Source organism: Trichosurus vulpecula, chromosome 3, assembly GCF_011100635.1.
Source record: "Trichosurus vulpecula isolate mTriVul1 chromosome 3, mTriVul1.pri, whole genome shotgun sequence".
Classification (NCBI taxonomy): domain Eukaryota; kingdom Metazoa; phylum Chordata; class Mammalia; order Diprotodontia; family Phalangeridae; genus Trichosurus; species Trichosurus vulpecula.
In genome coordinates, this window is record NC_050575.1 from 188,222,799 (window position 1) to 188,244,377 (window position 21,579).

The 21,579-nt window shown below is 39.2% G+C and overlaps 1 protein-coding gene and 1 pseudogene across 1 annotated transcript; both read left to right on the forward strand.

Annotated features, from left to right (window-relative positions):
• Positions 1-4,527, forward strand: part of LOC118842336 — a 39,498-nt pseudogene extending 34,971 nt beyond the window's left edge.
• A 705-nt stretch (positions 4,528-5,232) lies between these two features.
• On the forward strand, positions 5,233-20,381 carry PRELID3B (PRELI domain containing 3B). The gene is made up of 6 exons (XM_036751885.1): positions 5,233-5,431; positions 11,955-12,123; positions 13,582-13,671; positions 16,618-16,688; positions 16,805-16,907; positions 18,295-20,381. Exons 1-6 carry the CDS (start codon positions 5,400-5,402, stop codon positions 18,412-18,414), a joined length of 585 nt encoding a protein of 194 aa, XP_036607780.1. The 5' UTR covers positions 5,233-5,399; the 3' UTR covers positions 18,415-20,381.
• The last annotated feature ends 1,198 nt before the right edge of the window (positions 20,382-21,579 follow it).

Here is a 21,579-nt window from a genome sequence, read left to right on the forward strand (position 1 = left end):
ATGGTCACACACATGGGAATAACCAAGATTCTTACTTGGGACTCTCCTGATTCCAGGGCTTTTTACTTTGGAGACAGCTAGATGGCATGGTGAATAAACTCTGGACCCTAGAGTCAGGAAGACCTGAATTCAAATCTAGCTTCAGATACTTCGTAGCTGACACTTAACCTGTTTGCCTCAGTTTCCTCCACTGTAAAATGGGGATAACACCTACATCATAGGATAGTTGTAAAGGTTCAAATGGGATGTTTATATAAAGTGCTTAGCACCATTCCAAGCACGTAGTAGGCATTTAATACTTGTTCCCTTGTACCACGCTATAACACTGCTCTTCTTTAAAGGTCTATCCCAGAGGTGGGGAACCTTCGACTTCGAGGCCGCATGTGGCCCTCTAGTTCAGCCCTTTGACTGAATCCAAACTTCACAGAACAAATCCCCTTGATAAAAAGATTTGTTCTGTAAAACTCTATCCTCTTCTCGCCCTCAGTACAAATCCTGTCTTTCAAACCTCAGTTCAAATTCTACCTTATCCATGTAACTTTCCCAGATTACTTCAACCCCAAAAATCTTACCCTTCTCTGAATCCCCCTTTGCAGTGATAGCCATTGCCACAGAGGTAGGCAATTCTTTTGTAATTGCTCTTACACTAGTTTTAGCACTCAAGAGGACTGTAAGGAGTTTTTAATTTATTTAAGGCATGGTGCCTAGCAGAATTACTCAATAAGTATTTGTTGATTAGAGGGTGTTTGTTAGAAACAATCTGAACTATGCACTCATTCAGTTTAGTCAGTATAATGACCAGCTGATGGTTTCAGTTGCTTTTGTGGGCAGTCAGTGATCCATTGTGGAAGTATTTAAAATTTCTAGTTTGTGCCCCCTCCCCCCCAATCTATTTACCTTATTTCCTGGGAGCAGATATGGTAAACCTGTGTCAACTTCACACTCCAGTCTGTATCCTCTTATCTCCTGGCCTGGAGGTAAAATTCTTATTTTTAGAGACTGAAATGATTATACTATTATTCAACAAGTATTAAGTGGCCACTGTGTATAGATTGTCAGAAATATAGAGTTTAGCTAAGACAGAACCCCGGTCCTCATTAAACTTAAAAGCCTAATAATATGAATGTTTCCCCCTTGGCCTGTTTTAATTCAGATATCTTCCCTTTCCATCTCATCTAGGATGGCAATGTGGCAGCTTCTTTTATTTAAAAAAGGCTTTAAAAAGGTCTACAATAGGTGCCTGCACTTTCTCTCTTCTTACTCTCTTAACTCCTTACAACTGGCCTCCAACCTTATCATTACACCAAAACTGCTCTCTAGGTTTTTGCGACACGACTCTCACCTGATTCTCCTACCCATCTAATTGCTCCTTAGTCTCCTTTGCTGCATCCTCATCCAGATCATGCCCTCTAAAAGTATAGGTGTTTCCCAAGGTCCTGTCCTGTGTCCTTTTCTCTATACTACTTCACTTGGTGATCTTATGAGCTCCCATGAATTTAATTATAATCTCTATGCTGATGATTGTCAAATCTACCTATCCTGCCCTAGCCTCTGTTGACCTCCAATCTTGAATCTCCAACTGCCTTTTAGACATTCAAACTGGATGTCCAGTAGATGTCCTAATTTCAGTATGTTAAAAAACAAAGTCATTATCTTTTTCTCCAAAATTTCTCCCCCCAAGCACATTTCCTACTATCCTCCCAGTTCATCAGGCTCATAATTGATTTCTCACTATTACCTTCCACATCCAATCTGCTGCCAAGGTCAACTTCACCTTTCCAACATCTCTCCAACACTCCTCCTCTCTTCTGACACTGCTACCACTCTAGTACAGACCCTCATCATCTCACACCTGGACTACTCCAATAGCCTACTTACTGGTGGGTCTACCTGATTCAAGTCTCTCGCTACTCCAATCCATTTTCCAGCCCCCAGAGTCATTTTCCTAAATTGCAGGTCCATGTCACACACCCTGCCCCACCTCCAGGATCAAATACAAAATCCTATGTTTGGCATTCAAAGCCCTTCATAACCTAGCCCCTTTCAACCTTTCCACTATCATTCCCCACTCTTCAGTTTAGTGGTTCTTTCTCTAATGCTTACCAGCATGGCCATGTCTCCCCACCCCCACCCCAAACAAAACCCACACTTACATCAATCTCTTCCCTCCTTCTTGACTTAAAACTCCCTTAGAAAGTCATCTACCCTTGTTACCTCTAATTCTCTTTGTACTCTCTTCTAAACCCTCTGCAATTAGGCTTCCCACCTCAGTATTCAACCAAAACTTTTCTCCAAAGTTTCCAGTGCTCTCTTGCCAAAATTAATGGCCTTTTCGCTATCCTGATTTTTCTTCTGCAGGATGTCACTGTTAACCATTTTCTCCTCCTGCATACTCTTTCCTCTTTAAAAGGGTTCCTGATACAACCCTCTCCTGATCCTCCCAATCTTTTCTAAAAACCTTCCCTCTGCCCAACTTCCCTGTTACTTTTAAAGGTATCACCATCCTCCTAGTCATCCATGCTCTCAGCTTTTATTGAAGCTCTCAACTCCTCACTTACCCTAGATATCCTATCCATTACAAAATTCTTTTTATTTCCACCTTCACAATTCTCATATACATATCTCCACTAATAAAGCTGCCACCCTAGCACAGGCCCTCATCACTTCTTGCCTGGACTATTGTCAGTCTCCTCAGTGGTCTGCCTGTCTCACATCTCTCTCCAATCCATGTTCTACTCAGTTGCCAAAATGATTTTTCTAAAGTGTTGGTCTGGCTCACTCTTTGCTCAGTGAGCTGCAGTGGCTCCCTTTTACCTCCAGGATCAAATATAGTCTTCTGTTTGGATATTTAAAGCTCTTCATAACTTAGTCCCTTTCTATTCGCCTTATACTTAATTCCCCTCCATACACTTTTTGATCCAGCAAAACTGGCCTATATTACCTATATCCCATCTCCATGCCTTAGTATTGGCTGTCTCTCATGCTTGGAATGCCCTCCCTTCTCACCTCAGTCTCTTAGCTTTTCTGGCTTTCTTTAAGACTAAATGGGATCTGCCACTTTGTGCAAAAGACCTTTCTTACCCCCTCCTCCCTGTTAGCTAGTAATGCCTTATCCATTCAGGTGACATTCCATCTATTCTGTATATATGTTGTATGTAACTAGTTGTGTACATGTTACCTCATTAGAAAGCTTCTGGAGGACAGGGATAGTTTTTGCATTTCTTTACATAGTAAGGACTTAATAAATGGTTATTGATTGACTAACTAAACCTAGGTATGCTGCCTTCTCCAATTGCCTGAAATAGTAAAAACAGAAATCTTGACCTAATGGTAGTATAACATTTTCTAAAATAAATAGACTAGGACTGCAAAATCGAGTGACTGGAGGCATTTCAACAACGTTCCAGGAATAGTAGGGACAAGCTGTTTTGAGCCCATGGTTCTTGAACAAGTGCTCTCTGTCCTGGTGGTGGTAAACTGAACTTTTATAAAAGATATCAAGGATCTCCAATAATTCCTCTAAGCACTGTCTTACTAAAAATTTATGATAAATGGTATAAATTAAACAAACACATCAGAAATATAAAAATAACAATAAAATAGAACACTTTGAAAATTTGCAAAGTGCATTACATATTTTAACTGATTTGATAAACTTCATACAGTATTTTAAAAACCTTTATTTCAGCTATTATTAATACAGATCACAAACTACTGTAATGATCTATATACCATCCAATCATATTACTTGTTATAAATAGCATGCTTTTAAATTTCCTGATAGTTTTCTTATTTCTATAGAAAATGCTTTGGCTACTTTACAATTTTATCTCCCTTTTAGAACAGCTTGTTTTAAAACTTATATTTGATAAATTAAGTTACAAAAAAATATATAACAAAGATTAGGCCCCTGTTCTGTGTTAGGTACTCTGGGAAAAGTTTAAATAAGCCTTATTCCATGCCCTCTAGGTTTATACCATCATATTCTAGAGAAGCTTATACATTTCTAAGCATACAGAATTTTAAAGACAAGTACCAAGTAGTAAAATGCATAAACATGAGATTAAAATACAAACATATGTATTTGTACATATAAAGAAATAACTATAAAAATCTTTTTTTATATATAGCATTCCTGCTAACACAAGTAACTTTTTAATAGTACATTAGGAATAAAGTACATAAAAAGAAATCATCTGAAATGTCAACCCATAAAGTTTGTCCACACAGTGGACTTTAAGTCATGCTATTCCCCCTACTTTGTAAACCTTTGATAGATTGCCTTTGTTCTTCCATTGGCTACCCAATACTTTTCAAAATGTAGGTGTTCAATAAATAAATTTAATTACGATGCCTTCTCTCCGCCTCTCCCCACTATCATGTGTTACCCTTTCAGCTCATACGTTTCCAGTTATACTATGCCATTTGGCTCTCACTGTGAAATTCTGTAGAGATTATCTCATATAAATCCTTAACTGCATTTTCTTAAATTGTTATTTAACTTTGTCTTCTTGAACAGGGCAGTAAGTTCCTTTAGCTGATAGCCCGTCTTGGATTTCTTTATCCACAACCTCCAGCATAATACTCTATGAAATGCTTAAAATTGACGCCATGGTTACAGTCTTTCAAAGCCAGTTACCATTACTTCCCATCCTATTTAGCGGACTAGTCCCGGCCCCCATAAAAATGGTTTCTTTAAGAAAGATGGTGTTTTCGGTAAAATGCTTTGCTGAGTTTCCAAGAGAAATAAAAGACTCTTCATCCCCACCTAACAAAATCGTAATTAATGCTCCAATTTGTCAGAACATGTTTTTCCTGTTCAAACATCAGAAGCGGTGTGCTGTTGGTTTGAAACACCCGGCCGGCACAGAGATGCCCCGCAGCGGCTTCCAGCCCGATCTCCCCCGGGAAGCCCGCGGCAGCGCAGATTTCAGGTTCTACACAGGTGCTATAGACAGCCGGCTGGCCACTCACTCCCAGTCATTTGGGCGCATGGGACAGGGCGGTACCTTACTTATCCAGGGTAAACTGCCTCCAGAGAGGAATCCTCATCTGCCCTCCGTACCAGTTGGGTAAAAGCCAAATACTAACAGAGGTCACAGGTTTCGTTTACGCAATGCCAGGAAGAGGGCAGTGAACCAACTGACGCCAGTTGCGCCGGCGCAGTAAGCCTTCTCGAGCTGTTTAAAAAAAAGATGTGTGGCCTTCAACGCGCATGCGCATTGATATCTAACCTGGTTTGGAATGAAGGGTAGAGGAACTACGTCAGGGCGTCGCTCTACGTCTGCCCTTTGGGCGCCTGCGCGTTCTGTTGCCGGCAAGTGGAATAGGGGTGGTGTACCCTCTTTTCCCCTAGTGTCCCTTAGCGCCGCCCGGACATCGTGCTGGTCGCTGGCACCATGAAGATATGGACGTCAGAGCACGTTTTCGAGTAAGTTTGGGTCTGTAGTATAGTAGTCAGGGAAGCGGGAAGTGGGGGACGCGGAGGGGGAACCTAGTGGGAATGAAGAGGTGCCAAGAAGCGAACCGGCCTCCTCGGGAACCTTCCAGGCGCCGGGCTCTGGGACGCGCGCCCGAGAGAGAACGGGAGCACGAGTCCGGGCCCACGCGCCGCGGAGGGGATGCGAGCCCCGAATCTCCGGCGAGGGGTGAGGAGGGTGCTGCCAAGGTCATGCCGGTGATGGGCTTCCGGCTTAGTCTTCTCGCGAAAAGCCCCTCTCGATTCTCTCGCCAGGCAGAGCCCCCTGCCCCAGGCGCCTTGGCTTGAGTTTCGAGGGGGTGGCGGCTGCCTTCCGCCCTAGAGAGGGTCGGGAGGGGGGACAGCCCGGTTCCCTCGCCCTGGACATTGTGTTCCAGAAAGTTGATGCTTCTCCTTGGGCCGCCCCGACTTGTTAATAATGCATATCTCCAAAATGTCCTTTGAGGTTTCGGGAGGGACGGTTGGCCTTGGAGCGGAGCATGTGCCGGCAGGTGTCAAAGACTGGAATGTCAGGGAAGGAGCTTGAAGTCGCAGAACTTGTTAGTGAGTTCTGTAGGCAGTTCCTCCACACCCAGGGAAGCAGCCTGGTTGCTGAAAACAGTACTTTGGTTTGGTGTGACCTAAAGAGGTGTGACGAGGAGGAAAAAAAATTTGCCTTCCTGTTGACTTAACTCCACCTAATGAACTGATGATATACCTGCAAAAGCAAGAGCTTTCATCATTGCATATTTTGGACAAGACAGTGTAGTCTTCTTACTCCCTCTCCCCACTCCCCACCTCCCACCCCCAAAGCTACAGGCTGTAACTTATTTTTTTCTTTTCCACCACCTTCATCAGAAGTCTAGCAGAATATCCCTCCTTTTTTTCCTGCAGAAGTGAGAGAATATGCATTTAACTGTTAATCTTGATTGATGTGTTGTTTGATTTTGCTGAACAGCATTTTTCCCTCTTTTTTAAGTTCTTTATCACAAGAGATGGTCCCTTTGGGAGAGAGAAGGGGTATTTTTGGAAATGAAGGTAATGTAAAAATAAAAGATCAGATTTAAAATGTAAATGTGATTACAATATTTCATATACATCAGCTGTTAAAAAAAATTCTATCTGGGCCCGTTTGCATTTCTGAAGGTGAGTTAGAAAGCGGCTCTTTTTTGGAACTTCGTGTTTCCTGATATTTTTTGGTTAGGTAGGCAGAAATGCCCTTACAGTTAAGTTGGTGAGTGCCTCTTGGTTAAGGGTATGGGATTTTTGATGGAGAAAATAAGCTTCAGATCACGTAGATTTTTGGTAGATGTACAACAGCCGCTACCAAAACTGTAAAAGGAGGTCTTTTTTTTTTCTTAGAACTCTTGAGCGATAGTCTGTAAGTGCTTCTTTGTTCTCTAAATAGGACGTACATTGTAAGTGAGAATTTCAGAGAAGGAAACTTTTTGATTTGGTGGCCCTGATCTTGAGGCAATAAATGAACCAATCTTGGCATGTTTGTGGAGTATTTTAAGTATGGGTTATGTAGTAGGTAATCTTCAGGGGATACATAATTTCACTGCTGTGGGCACCAGTTCCACTGGTAAAATCACAACTACTCACTTCATCTTGTTCTGTAGCTAATCATAGATCAGTTGTTAATTGGTAGATTTAAAAAAAAAGCTTCAGAAGCTTTGAAAGGGTCCTAGAATAGCTATGTGTGAGACCTTCCTCTTTGGGTTTTTTTTTCCTGGTAATAAAAATATCTTTACAAACATTATTTCAGTTTATTCTCACAACAGGCCTGGGGAGTAGGTACCATTACCATCCTTATTTTACACATGAGGAAACTGGGGCAAACAGGTTAAGTGATTTACCTAAAGTCACAAAGCTAATTAGTATCTGACGCTGGATTTGAACTCAGCCTGACTCCAGGCAGGTCCATCATTCTATCACTGTGTCAAGGGTGTCTTATCAGTATCCTTAGTATACTGCTCAGATTATCCATCTGATATCGTATATACGACTACTTCTTGCTACAGACATATTGGAGTTAGTAACATGCTGTAGTATATTTTTACCTCCCTTATCTCTTTCCATTGCTCATTGACTTATTTATAATCTTTATTCTTCTGAGATCATGATGTAATAAATTTGGGGAATATGAATAAGTGGTAATTTTTTTTTTCCAAAGGAAAAAATCCAACGTACAGTCAGATTTTTGGAACAGCATATCCAGAGAACACGGAACCTTTTTCATTTAAGTTGCTTGAGGGCAGAGATCTTGTGCCCCAAAGAGTATTAAGGAAAGAGGAGAGTATCCATTTGTATAAAAATATTCATAGCAACACTTTTTTGTCGTAGCAAAGAACTGGTTGGTTGGTTGTTGACCGTCATCCTCAAAAGAGGACCAAGATGACATCACTATGTTAGAGTCAAGTTACAGTGTGTCCAACTGTGGCTGATCAGACCAGTACAAGCTCAAAATGCTCTACCACAGGTTGGGTACAAGTAGTCCATGTGAACATTTGGAGCTACTTCAATTCTGCTTTGCTCATGGAGCATAGCACCTTCTTTGATAAGGCTGGACGGGCCTGTGCCAGTGTCTCCCATGTCACACAATCAATTCCAGAGTTCTTGAGCGTGTCCTTGTATTGCTTCTACCAACCACCATGTGAGTACTTGCCCTGTGTGAATTCTTTGTGAAAGTCTTTTAGGCAAGGGTACATTTGGCACTCCATTAGTGTGACCAGCTCATCATAGTTGTGCTCTCTCTGCAAAAGATTTTGAATGCTTAGCAGTTTAGTTAGAGAAAGGACCTTGGTGTCCAGTACTTTATCCTGCCAGGTGATCTTCATAATCTTTCTAAGAAAACTATAATTCTATCTGTCAAAAGAGGCATAGCAAATATATGAAAATGTGACCTTGACAGCAAAACTGATGTTGAGGACAGAAGTTTTTCTTTGGAAGTTATATAGTGAAAGTGGAGAGCCAATCCAGTCTAATCCAGTAAACATTTATTACTGCCTACCATGTGCCAGGCACCCTGCTACGTGGTGGGGATACAATTAACAAAAAGAAAGACAGCCTGTGCCCTCAAGGATCTTTAAATATAAAGGGGGAGGCAACACACAAAAGGGGGGCCGGGCAAGAAGCTAAGGCTGATGGGAGAAGGTAGAAACAGATTTGAGATCCAAACCTGAACAAACCACTACTGAAAGGAAAGGAGTTAGAAAGTGAATGATGGGGGAATATGAGGAAAAAAGATTGAAATTACTCAAGATCTTAGGAGAAAGAAAATTCAGTTATTGACCTTGAGTTCAAGAAGATAAACCAATAGGGAAGATATAAATAACAGAAGGGAATATATCTTTTAGATTATCTAAACAAGTCTAAACATCTTAATAAATATTTCAACACAAAGGAAAATGATTCAGATCCGATATGTGGCAGAGGATCCTGTGGATTCCAAAGAGAAGAACATATTCCCAAATGGTATAAAAGAGAAATAAGAATTATGAAAACATAATTTATGGCCTGCAGAGTAGAAATAATCTGAAAACTAGAAAAATTTAAATTGGTGGTAGCCTGCATCACCAAAAATAAAAACAAAAGACAATTGGTTGCAAAAGCAAGTTCACAGAAGTGAAGGACAATTTGATAGAAGTATTAAGATGAAAAGAAAACATAATCTTCATACAAACCAAACATATTCATCTTGAAGATAGGATGAATAGAGACAGGTGCAGAAGTATTAGTTTCCCTAAAGAAATACTGAACATTATGATACAAGCAGTAATACAAGAAAACTGCCCCAGCCTTCGATTGAAAGAATCCACAGATCATCTCCAAGCAAAAGAAAAATAAAGTTATTCTGCAAACCCCAAGACATATGGTTAAATTGAATGATTCTGATGACAACTATTGTTGCAAGTGTCCAGGAGGAAAACTTTGAAATATAAATTAAAGGAAATTCAAATAACACAAGCCTGTGCTTCACCCACCAAAAACCGAAAAGGGGATTGGAATAATTTGTTTCAAAGAACAAAGGAGTCCAAGGTGCAACCCAAGATAACATCCCACAAACTGATAAGCATACTCATCAGTGAAAAGCAATGGAGTTCAATGAAAGTAGAGTTTTTAAAACGCCCTACAAAGAAAATCAGATGTGAGCAGATCATTTACTTTGGAAGTGCCCCAGACAACAGAAATATAAAAGAAGAAAGAAGTGGAAAGAGGCATTGATTGTAGATGTCCTCCTCATGGAGTTTAACCATGAGAGGATATATGGGAGATAATAGGTAGCAGGAATGTATGGATCATCAAGTGAGGGTTTTTTGAGGATGGGGGAGATAGGAGCATATTTGTAGGCAGTAGGGAAGCAGCCAGAAGTTGGGAGAATAGGATGATTGAGAAAGCAGTCAGCTGGAGAGGGTGTGAAGTCAGTCAACTAGTATTTATTATCTACCGTGTGTCAGGCACTGTGCTGAGTGCTAGTGATACAAGGAAAGGCACAAAAAAAAAGTCTCTGCTTTCAAGAAGCTCACAGTCTAAGGAAGGAAGCCACATGCAAACAGCCATATCTGTTTATCTCTCTATCCATCTATAAAATAAATTGGGGTTAGTCTTAAGAAGAGTACACTAAGATTAAAGAGGGCTGGAACAGGCTTCTTGCAGAAAGTGAGACTTTATGTGAGACTTGAAGAAAGCCAGGGAAGCTAGGATGCAGAGATAGGGAGAGGGAGACAGGGCAGGGGCGGGGTTCCAAGCATGGAGAATAGCCATTGAAAAACCTCAGACTGGAGGTGGAGTGTCTATATTAAAGAATCTGGTAGGAGGTAAGGTATCATTGGAGTACGTGGAGGGAGAGTAAGGTTTAAGAAGATTGGAAAAAGAAAGGGGCTAGGTTATGAAGGACTAAGCTAAACAATTTTATTTGATCCTGAAAGTTCTAGGATGCCGTTGGAGTCTGTTGACTAGTAGAAGGTTTTGCCCTAGCAAAGAGAAGGGCCACCCCTTCGTGTGAAATGGGTAAAGGAAGAGATAGTTGCAGAAGCCATACGTAGGTGACACGAGAGGAGAAGAGAAAGTTCTCTGCAAATGATCTCAATTTTTCCTGTGAAATGTGAGGCAGGGTCATCATGCCAGGGGTTGGGGGAGGGGCACAGAGAGGAGTCTGGAGGGGAGAAAAGGAGATAAAGTTATAGAAGTGATGAGAATGTTTGGAAAAGAGGCTGTAATGAGTGAGATAGCAAATGGATGAGGACAATGGAAAACAAGTGCTGTGCTGCAGGGAGGTCCCCTGGTTGACAATGTTCTCAAAGACCATCACCAGTCTTACTTACTGTCTTGCCACTAGACTGATGACTCTGGAGGAGAGAGTGAGGCTGATGACTTTTCACAGCTCTGCCTCTCAAGTCAAGACATCACCCTCATGATGTCATTGGTCCTCTTTGAGAACAAGGAATAACATATTTGTGGTAGGGCCTAGTCAGCATGGTTTCATCGAGTTAGCATTGAAATATTTATGAATCTGAGCTCAACAGATAGAAAAATTTTTTAAAAATTTAGGTTGTATTTTGAAATTTAAATTCAAAGTTCAACATATTCTTATATGTCGTATTACCTTCATGAGACTGAATAAAAAAGGCAAACAGTATAACAGCATATTTTTGTCTGCTTGTTTCTATGAGTTATAACTTACATTTTGGTATGTTTTATATAGGTCAAGATAGTAAAAATTAATTTTCATATTTTTAAAAACATTTTTCATAGAAACATTTGTCTGTTATCGTAATAAAATTCCAGAAATAAAAATGCTTGATTTTCTTGAACTCCTGCAGAGCCTAGGGTTGAATATTTTATTTTCTAGTAATTTAATTAGGCTAGAGGTTCCAAGGCAATATGATGTAATTGTCGTAATTTTGAGTATTTTTAGTATTCAATTATTTTTTGGTCCGGATTTGTGATTTCACTGATTCATAAAATTATTTGAATGCTTTGTGTATGTATGAGGTTCTTTGGGGTGGGGGTGGGGGTTCCGGGGAATGAATGTGTGTGGAATTGAACAGATTCACTAATAGGATCAAAGATGAAGCAGAAAAACATCTTAGAGCCATCTAGTCCAAGCCTCCCCGCCAGGATTTCACTGAGGAGTAAATAAAGCCTGGAAAGGTTTTGACTTGCCCATAGTTTACACAGTAACTAGCAGAGCTAAGATTCATATCCTAGCTCTTTGACTTCAAATTCAGTGTACTTTCAACTGTACTATACTGCTTCTGTGTAATAGGTAATTATTGTAATAGGTGAATTGGGCAAATGTGGTCATTGATACTGTTATGCTTTAAAGAAAAAAGTTGAAGTTGGTATTGCAATATCAGACTCAGAAAATATCCCTTTTCTTCCAATAATTCGTGCATCTTGAATTCTAAAGAATGATGTTTTTAAATTTTAGATATTCCAGAATATTTATGCACACCTCATAAGTGTTTTGATTTTTGGTTTATTTTGGCAGCCACCCATGGGAAACAGTTACAACAGCTGCTATGCAGAAATATCCAAATCCTATGAATCCAAGTGTGGTTGGAGTTGATGTGTTAGACAGACATATAGATCCTACTGGGAAATTGCATAGCCATAGACTTCTCAGCACAGAGTGGGGAATGCCTTCTATTGTAAAATCGGTAAGCACATCTCTGCCCCATACTGCCCCTGACTCCTGACCCTGTCCAGTCCCCACTTCCTTTCACCTTATCACTCTGAAAATCAAATGGCAGATCTAAAGGTAAAAAATCATTATAGTTCTTCTTTACAACTTGACTATTGTGAAAATATGTTTAGTATGAAAGTATATATAGAACCTATATCAGATTACATGCCGTCTTGGGTGAGGAGAGGGAGGGGGAGAAAATTTGAAACTCAAAAACTTGAGGAACTGAATGTTGTAAACTAAAATGAAAAATTAATTAATGAAAAAAAGGTGCAGAATCAGAGCGAAAGGAGCTTCACCCCCCCCTACAAACTTGGTATTCCTATATTGACGAATCATCTCTTTTCTTCATATCTATTTGATAAACTAGAATTAGAACTTCTCCCTTACATCCAAGAGAAACTACTGGTGCCACCTGACAAATTCTAAAAAGCTGGGACAATTCTTTTTTCTCCTGCAGTTTTAACTTATGATTTCTCAAAATGTAGCCTAGGAAAAACAGGCTTTGAAAAAGCCCTTTGTGATTCAAATGGAACTACCAGACCATGCCTTTAAAACCAGATCACTCTGGCTTTCTTTGAGCCCAAGCCTCTCTTGCTCATTGTTTGGGCTTTGATGGCACTGACTGAAAATAGCAATTGTTTTCTGTTCTAGCCAGAAACTCTTAAGGTCTTCCTCTCTCACAATGATTCTTTTGTGATGGCAAACTAGGCCATCTTTTGTCTCAATTCTTACCTAGCCCTTAATCACTGAATGGGCTTTGCCTCAGACAGACATACCTGGGAAAGACCTAGACCATCACCAGTCTTACTTACTGTCTTGCCACTAGACTGATGACTCTGGAGGAGAGAGTGAGGCTGATGACTTTTCACAGCTCTGCCTCTCAAGTCAAGACATCATCCTCATGATGTCATTGGTCCTCTTTGAGAACAAGGAGAAACAACAAAAACAGTCCTAACATTTTGATTTCTATCATTCACCTAATTTTTAATTACCTCTGGGAAAATTTCCCGAATCTGGGAATGTCATCCATAGTGCTGATTCCCCTTAACCTCACAGAAGCATTTCCCTTCTAACCTTTGTTTCATCTTGTTTTTAAGATCAAAGAGATGTTGATGTTTTTGTTTTGAAATGAGCCACACGTTCATTTTCAAAATAATGTACAGAAGATGCTCTCAGAGGAGTGTGGTATAGCATCAGACTCTGGGTTCTGATCCCAGCCCCAACACCAGCAAGTCACCGTCTCTCTTGAGTCTTAGTTTTCTTCTCAGTAAGACAAGCATAATTACACTCTCAGTATCTACCTCAGAAAACTGTTGTGAGAAAAGCACTTTGTAAACCTTTAAGTGCTTTGTGAATGTAAACTTTTGTTATTCTTATGTAATAATGGCTGATTAAAAATACAGTCACTAATTCTTAATGTTTCTCTTAGCTTATCGGTGCAGCAAGAACCAAAACATACGTGCAGGAACATTCTGTAGTTGATCCCATAGAGAAAACAATGGAACTTAAATCCACTAATGTAAGTCATTTTTTTCTTACTTTCTTTTTATTTTCTTTTTTTTTTTAAGTATTATTTATTTATTTAATATTTTTAGTTTTCAGCATTGATTTCCACAAGAGTTTGAATTACAAATTTTCTCCCCATTTCTACCCCGCCCCCCTCCAAGATGGCATATATTCTGATTGCCCTGTTCCCCAGTCAGCCCTGCCTTCTGTCACCCCACTCCTCCCCATCCCCTTTTCCCTTACTTTCTTGTTGGGCAAGATAGATTTCTATGCCCCATTGCCTGTATATCTCATTTCCTAGTTGCATATAAAAACTTTTTTTTGAACATCTGCTTTTAAAACTTTTAAGTTCCAAATTCTGTCCCTTCTTCCCTCCCCACCCACCCTTCCTGAGAAGGCAAGCAATTCAACATAGTCCATATGCATATCATTATGCAAAACCCTTCCACAATACTCATGTTGTGAAAGACTAACTTTATTTTGCTCCTTCCTATCCTATCCCCCTTTATTCCTTGTCCCCATCCCTTTATTCCTTGTCCTCGTCCCTTTTTGAAAGTGTTTGTTTTTGATTACCTCCTCCCCCATCTGCCCTCCCTTCTATCATTCCCCCTTTTTTATCTCCTTCCTCCTCCTTTCCTGTAAGGTAAAATACCCAATTGAGTGTGTATGTTATTCCCTCCTCAGTTCAAATCCAGTGAGAGCAAGATTCACTCATTCCCCGTCACCTGCCCCCTCTTCCCTCCCAACAGAACTGCTTTTTCTTGCCACTTTTATGTGAGATAATTTACCCCATTCTATCTCTCCTTTTCTCCCTCTCTCAATATATTCCTCTCTTACCCCTTAAATTTATTTCATTTTTTTTAGATATCATCCCTTCATATTCAACTCACCCTGTGCCCTCTATCTATATTCCCTTCAACTCCCCTAATACTGAGGAAGTTCTCCTGAATTACACACATAATCTTTCCATGTAGCAATGTAAACATAACAGTTCAATTGTAGTAAGTCCCTGATGATTTCTCTTTCTTGTTTACCTTTTCATACTTCTCTTGATTCTTGTGTTTGAAAGTCAGATTTTCTATTCAGCTCTGGTCTTTTCACTGAGAAAGCTTGAAAGTCTGCTATTTTATTGAAAGTCTGTATTTTGCCTTGGAGCATGATACTCAAGTTTTGCTGAGTAGGTGATTCTTGGTTTCAATCCTAGCTCCATTGACCTCCGGAATATCATATTCCAAGCCCTTTGATCCCTTAATGTAGAAGCTGCTAGATCTTGTGTTATCCTGATTGTGTTTCCACAATATTCAAATTGTTTCTTTCTGGTTGCTTGCAGTATTTTCTCCTTGATCTGGGAGCTCTGGAATTTGGTGACAGTATTCTTAGGAGTTTTCTTTTTGGGATCTTTTTCAGGAGGCAATCTGTGGATTCTTTCAGTTTCTGTTTTGCCTTCTGGCTCTAGAATATCAGGGCAGTTCTCCTTGATTATTTCTTGAAAGACGATATCTAGGCTCTTTTCATGGCTTTCAGGTAGTCCAGTAATTTTTCTCCTGGATCTATTTTCCAGGTCAGTGGTTTTTCCAATGAGATATTTCACACTGTCTTCCGTTTTTTTATTCCTTTGGTTCTGTTTTATAATGTCTTGATTTTTCATAAAGTCACTAGCTTCACTTGCTCCAGTCTAATTTTTAAGGTAGTATTTTCTTCAGTGGTCTTTTGGACCTCCTTTTCCATTTGGCTAATTCTGCCTTTCAAGGTGTTCTTCTCCTCCCTCCTACCTCCTCCCCCAAGAACTGCCAACCCAGACTGCAACTCAGATCTAAGCAGGCTCTGCACTCCTTCTCTGATCCACCACTTAATTCTTCCCATCAGGTGGGCCTGGGGCGGGAAGCAACTGCAGCTGTAGCTCCATAAGCAGCCTCAGAGCTGCACCACCTCTGCTGCCCGGCCGGGGGGGGGGGGGGGTGTCTCCCCCCCACCCCCCCAGGCAGTGGCCAACTGTGAACTCCTTTCACTCTGTCCCCTCAGTTTTTCCCACTAACCTTCTCTGTTGTCTTTGGTGTTTGTGGGTTGAGAAGTCTGGTAACTGCCATAGCTCACTGATTCAGGGTGCTAGGGCCTGTTCTGTTCAGCTCCTGGTCTGGTTGGTCGGGGTGAAGCCCATGCTGGGCTCTGCTCCTCTCCGCTCCCAGGTCTGTGTGATAGACCTTACCCAGAGACCATCCAGGCTTTCCTGGGCTGGAGCCCTGCTTCCCTCTGCTATTCCGTGGGTTCTGCTGTTCTAGAATTTGTTCAGAGCCATTTTTATAGGCGTTTGGAGGGTCCTGGGGGAGAGCTTTAGGTAAGTCCCTGCTTTCCAGCTACCAGCTTGGCTCCGCCCCCTCCCTTTCTTTTATTTTCAATATTGAAATGGTATTTATGTCTGTTTAACTTATGCATATGGGGATAAATAGTCTTTATGGAACAGGGAGATGACACAGTGAATAAAGAACCAGGCCTAGAGTTGAGAACACTCGAGTTCAAATCCAGCGCATGTCAGTTACTTAACTCCAGTCTGCCTCAGGTTCCTAAACTGCAAAATAGGGATATTAATAGCACCTCCCTCCCAGAGTTGTTGTGCGGATCAAATGAGATAATTATAAAGCATTTAGCGCAGTGCCTGGCACATAGTAAAGCACTACATAAATGATAGCTGTTATGGTGGTCTAAAAAGTGAATGTACTTCTGGCACTGTTTCTGCATGTTTTATTCTCTGTCCCTGACTAGTACTACTTTAATAATCTTGAGTATTTTAAATAGCAGAGGACTTAAGAAAAATATGCTCATTTTATATTTTCTAAGTTGATGGCCTCAATAAAAGAGAGCTAGAAGATAAATTAACACTATGATACTTGGAAAATGACATTTGACTTTATTTCAGTTTTAGCAACTTATCAATTGATAATTTGGGGATTTTGTCTCATAGATTTCATTTACGAATCTGGTTTCTGTAGATGAAAGACTTATATATAAACCACATCCTCAAGAACCAGGAAAGTAAGTAAAACTTTTTTAGGAAATCTTATGCTTTTCTGGATTTCAAAATTATTCTAGATATTTTTAATAGTGGAGGAAATGGGCATACTTAAACTGTTTAATGTATTTTGCTTCAGGACCATTTTAACTCAAGAAGCCATAATCACTGTGAAAGGAGTGAGCCTTAGCAGTTATCTAGAAGGACTGATGGAAAGTACAATATCATCTAATGCTAATAAAGTAAGTTATACTGTATTTCCATTCATTGACTTTCACATTCTTTGGGGGTTTGCTGCTTTTTCTAAAATACCTCTGTGCTTTTATTAATTTTTTTTAAACTATTCCTACAACAAGGTAATATGCAAAAGATTTGGGAAAGGGAAACATAATGTATTTTGTAACTCATCATAGCTTATTATATCTGGAGTAAATTCACTTTTTTTTTTTAACTAATGTGTGTTAAATATAAAAATATATTTATTTACTAAGTGCAAGCCACTGTGCCAATTTGGTGCTGGGGCCACAGGTGTAAAAAATATATTCCCTTGAGCTTTCCATCCTCTATAGAGGCATCAACACAAATAAATATTAATTAGATTATGCTAGGAACAAAGAAGAGCAGTCATTTTTAATTCTTCTCTCCTCCACACACTACCATCCCACCTTGAGCATGTTATTAACAATAAAAGGTGCCAACATAATATCATTATGAATTTTTTGTGAATGTTTTAGGCATACAAAATGGAAATTGATAACTAAATTATATTCAAGCTAATTGTTTATTAATTAGAAGTAATAATAGCTAATAGTTATATGGTATTTTACATATATTATTATACCTTTTGATTCTCACAACAAACCTGTGAGATAGGTACTCTATAATTATCCTCATATTACATGAGACTGGTAGGTTAAATGACTTGCATGGGGTCATACAACAGTCTGAAATGAGATTTGAATTCACGTTTTGCTGACACCAAATCCAACATGCTCTCCACCTCTTAAGAAACTTATATTCACTGAATCATTTTTAAGAAAAATTTAATCAGTCAACAAACATTTCTTATTCACTTATTGTGTGCCAGGTATTGTGCTAAGTATTGGGGATTCAAAGAAAGGAAGTTAAACCAAGAGGGTAGGTAGGCACTGACAGCTAAGAGGGTGTCTGCAGGAGTGGGGGTTTGAGCTTACTCTTAAAGCCAGGGAAACCAGGAGGTGGACATAAGGGGGCCTAGCCTTCTGAGCATGAGGTACAGCCTTGTGCAGAGGGAGCTGAAATGTCAAGTTTGAGAAACTGCAGTTAGGCCTGTGTAGCTGGATCTTAGAGGGTATGGAGGGGGGAGTAAAGTGTAAGAAGACTAGAAGAGTAAGAAGGGGTCAGGTAATGAAGGGCTTTAAGTGCCTTACAAGACTGGGGCTCACTGAGCAGGGCGGTGATATGGTCAGACCTACATTTTAGAAAATTCGTTTATGGCAGCTGCCACATAAAAAAAATCAATTAGTGTAGGGAGAGATTTGAGACAGAGACCGGTTAGAAGACATATTGAAATAGTCCTGAGGAGACATAATGATGGTTACCTTTGTTATTACTCAGTGATGATAAATGTGTGTTGTGAATTTTTTTAAGGGTCGTGAAGCAATGGAGTGGGTAATTAACAAATTAAATGCTGAGATTGAAGAGTTCACGGCTTCAGCAAGAGGAAGCATGAGGACACCCATGGCCGCAGCAGCATTTGTAGAGAAATGATAATGGTTATTTATATGAAACATTAATAGGTCCACCAGGGTCTCTCCAGGCTGTTAACGTATTTATTCATATTTGGTATTTAGATAGGTATTCAGTTAGCTTGGAGAAAGACTGCAACTTTGGATGGAAAAAGTGGGCTTCCCAGCATATGGGATCAACTGGAACTAACATTACCCAAAAATGCCATGCAAGTTTCCAGTATTTGAAGATTTAAGGATATTTCAAACGGATACCTTGATCAGAAACTGGCATATTGAATATCCATAAGGTTGAATTTTATAGCATTTAATTCATGAGAATTGGACCAACTCCAAAATGAAGCAGAGCTACCTTTTCATGCATGATTGCCCAAGCAGTTTGCAAGTTGTAATAACTTTCTTTGGAAAGAAGGAAAGTATATTACTTGAAATCCAAATGCAAGCCTTTCATTTGTACAAAAGTAACTGGCTTTGAAAAACTATGGCATTCTGAATTGGTACTTAAGTGATATTTTCGTAGAGAACACTATCATTAAAGTGATTTAACTCCAGTGTAAACCTGATTGCATTATATTACAGAGTACTGTATTGATTTGCCAAAATTTTGTGATATAATACAAACAAGATCTATCTTGATTTTGCATTTGCAGAAGTGTATATGATTTAGGATGCTGAATTGTGGGCATGTGATGTTCACTTTGAAATTTGAAGAGGAACCAAAATAAAAAATAAAGTTATTACCTGAATTTAAGAACATCATAAAATTTAAACTCATAACTATTTGCATCTTTTAAGCATTTCACATAATGCTTAATTAGCTTGTGCAAAAATTGCCATGTGACTGAATCATGCGTCAATAATTTCTGTAGCATGATGTCAAGTTATTTAACTGTAAAATAGTTAATTGCATCTTTTTATCGTAGTAATTGACCACAAACAAGTCTTTTTTTTACAATTAATATCGGTGGATCATTTGATTTAATTTCTAGTCTGATTTGAAATATAAATACTAGGTACCTAGCTCTCTTTATAATACTATAGTGCCACTGCCAAAAGAAGGAACTTAACCACAGGTAACCACTAAGAGAAATTGCACTGAAGCTTTTATTTGTGGGAAGTCCATACTTTTGGTACTGGAGGGCCAACTGGAATACCAAAAAGGTATTCCAGAAAATGTTATATTTTGTTTAATATTTCAAAGCAGATAATTGTTAACTGCTAAACAGTATTTTCTGATTCTTGTAATTATTTCTATGATACTAAAGTTGCATATAGAATATTTTAAAAAGCAGTTAGATCTTGCTTTTAACTATGCTTAACATAAGTTGGAACTTCTGTAAAGGTTTCCTTCTTTGTAAAGGTTTCCTATAGAAAAAACTAGTGTGTATGTATGTAAGCCACAGAAATAGAAGTTTACCAAACTATTTAAAAATGAGTATTTTTTCTATTTAAAATATTGTTTAGCTTGAGACTTTGTTGGTACATTTGTAAAAACAACTCTCAGATCCATTAAGGTTTGTGATTATTTTTTGTAACAGGAGATTGTTTTTACAACTGAAATAATATTTCAGCTAAACAAAATATAGTAAATGTTAATACTTGATAAAAGTTGGCCATGTATAATTTCTGTAAGTTATACTTGTTCAGAAAAAGGTGTAATGCTCTGAGGATAAAATATTTCTAAACAAGGTTTTATGTGGTTTTTTTTTTTTCTGATCAATTATCAAATTGTCTTTTATCTGCTGTAGTTAAGTAGTTGCCAAAAATGCGTTCTTCCTCTGGGGAACTTAAGCAGAATTAGTTAGTTCAATTTAGAATCTCAGATTTAACATTAAAGAATAGGATTTGCTGTCATCCAAAAAAAACTCTTTCATTATGATTTCCAATTTTCTATTGACTTATCAGATTAATGTTTCTATTAAAATATCCCTAAAACAATGTCTTTGAATTATGCAAATAAAGGTCAAAACCCAAAATTCATAAAAATCACCACCTGGTGACTCTATCCTCTTATAATGTGTTACTGAATATTTGGGGGGGGGCGGGACATTTCATACCAACTGTACTTGGGGAGCAGGGGAAGTTTTCCAGATTAGAAATTGAATTTTAACTGTAAAATGTTCATAGTATTTGCTACTTGAGCTTTATATATTATTTTTGGTTATACTACTCAGGACAGTTTGGCCTCTTTTTAGCTCCTCACAGAGGGTCTTGAATTCCCCAATAAGAATATCCTTTGATGTAGTGTGCATGAAGTAGATTTTTTTTCCCCTTATGTTCCCAACACCTTCTATCTTGGTTATTTTATTTCTTTATTTTACTCCAAGGAATGGAGAATACAACCAATTTACTGAGAAGTCAGGGGTATTAACCTGGATTAACCATGCCAGTGTAACAACAAGTCAAATGCTTTAATTAGTTTTGCAATAACTAATTCTATAAAGTTTATATTTTTCCCAACTGAATTTATTTTCTTTTTTTGAGACTGAGTTCCTTATTTCACCCAGTCTTGAAGTGCAGCTGGCTTCCCAGACTGCTCCCACAAGTGATCCACAGCATGAGAGCTGGCCTGCTTCATTTCTGACTTGGGGCCCTGGTTGGGACCCCAGGGGCACACCATATTATTGCCAGATTTAGTGCAGGCATTGGACTTAGTTCTTAGCCTACTGCAGCTCAGAACTCCAAAGCTCAAGTAGTCCACCAGCCTTATTCTCCCCAGTAGCAGGGATAATAAGTATGTGCCACCATCCCTGGCTGGGTACCTTAAATGAAGAGAATATATGTCAGCCCTAGAGCTGACATCAGGACAGATTTCTCATCAGAAATCTTAATGGTATACAAATGAGATTTTATTGACTAGATTTTTTTTTCTGTGCATATTTGTCTCTTCCTGGCATCACCATTGATGCACTTAAAGGATCTTTGGTTTTTGCCACTGGATACTTTTTCACTAATACAGACCACAACCTGTTGATGCCCAAAACTGGACTCATTTCCCACCCACGTTCTTCAGAACTTACCATATTTCTGGCAAATGCACCCCCTACTTTCCAAGCTCTTGGATTGCAACCTTAGTTTTGTCCTTGACATGCTCTCTTCAGCCTATATGATCAGTTACCACGTGTTGTCACAGCTTGTCAATACCTCTCTCGTTTGTCTTCAATCCATCTGCCACACCACTACCAAA

Bases quoted from the DNA above. Each gene is read 5' to 3' on its own strand.
- PRELID3B (XM_036751885.1), top strand. From the start codon at position 5,400: ATGAAGATATGGACGTCAGAGCACGTTTTCGA. The intron at 5,432-11,954 runs GTAAGTTTGGGT...TTATTTTGGCAG, and splicing joins ACGTCAGAGCACGTTTTCGA to CCACCCATGGGAAACAGTTA. The intron at 16,689-16,804 runs GTAAGTAAAACT...ATTTTGCTTCAG, and splicing joins CATCCTCAAGAACCAGGAAA to GACCATTTTAACTCAAGAAG.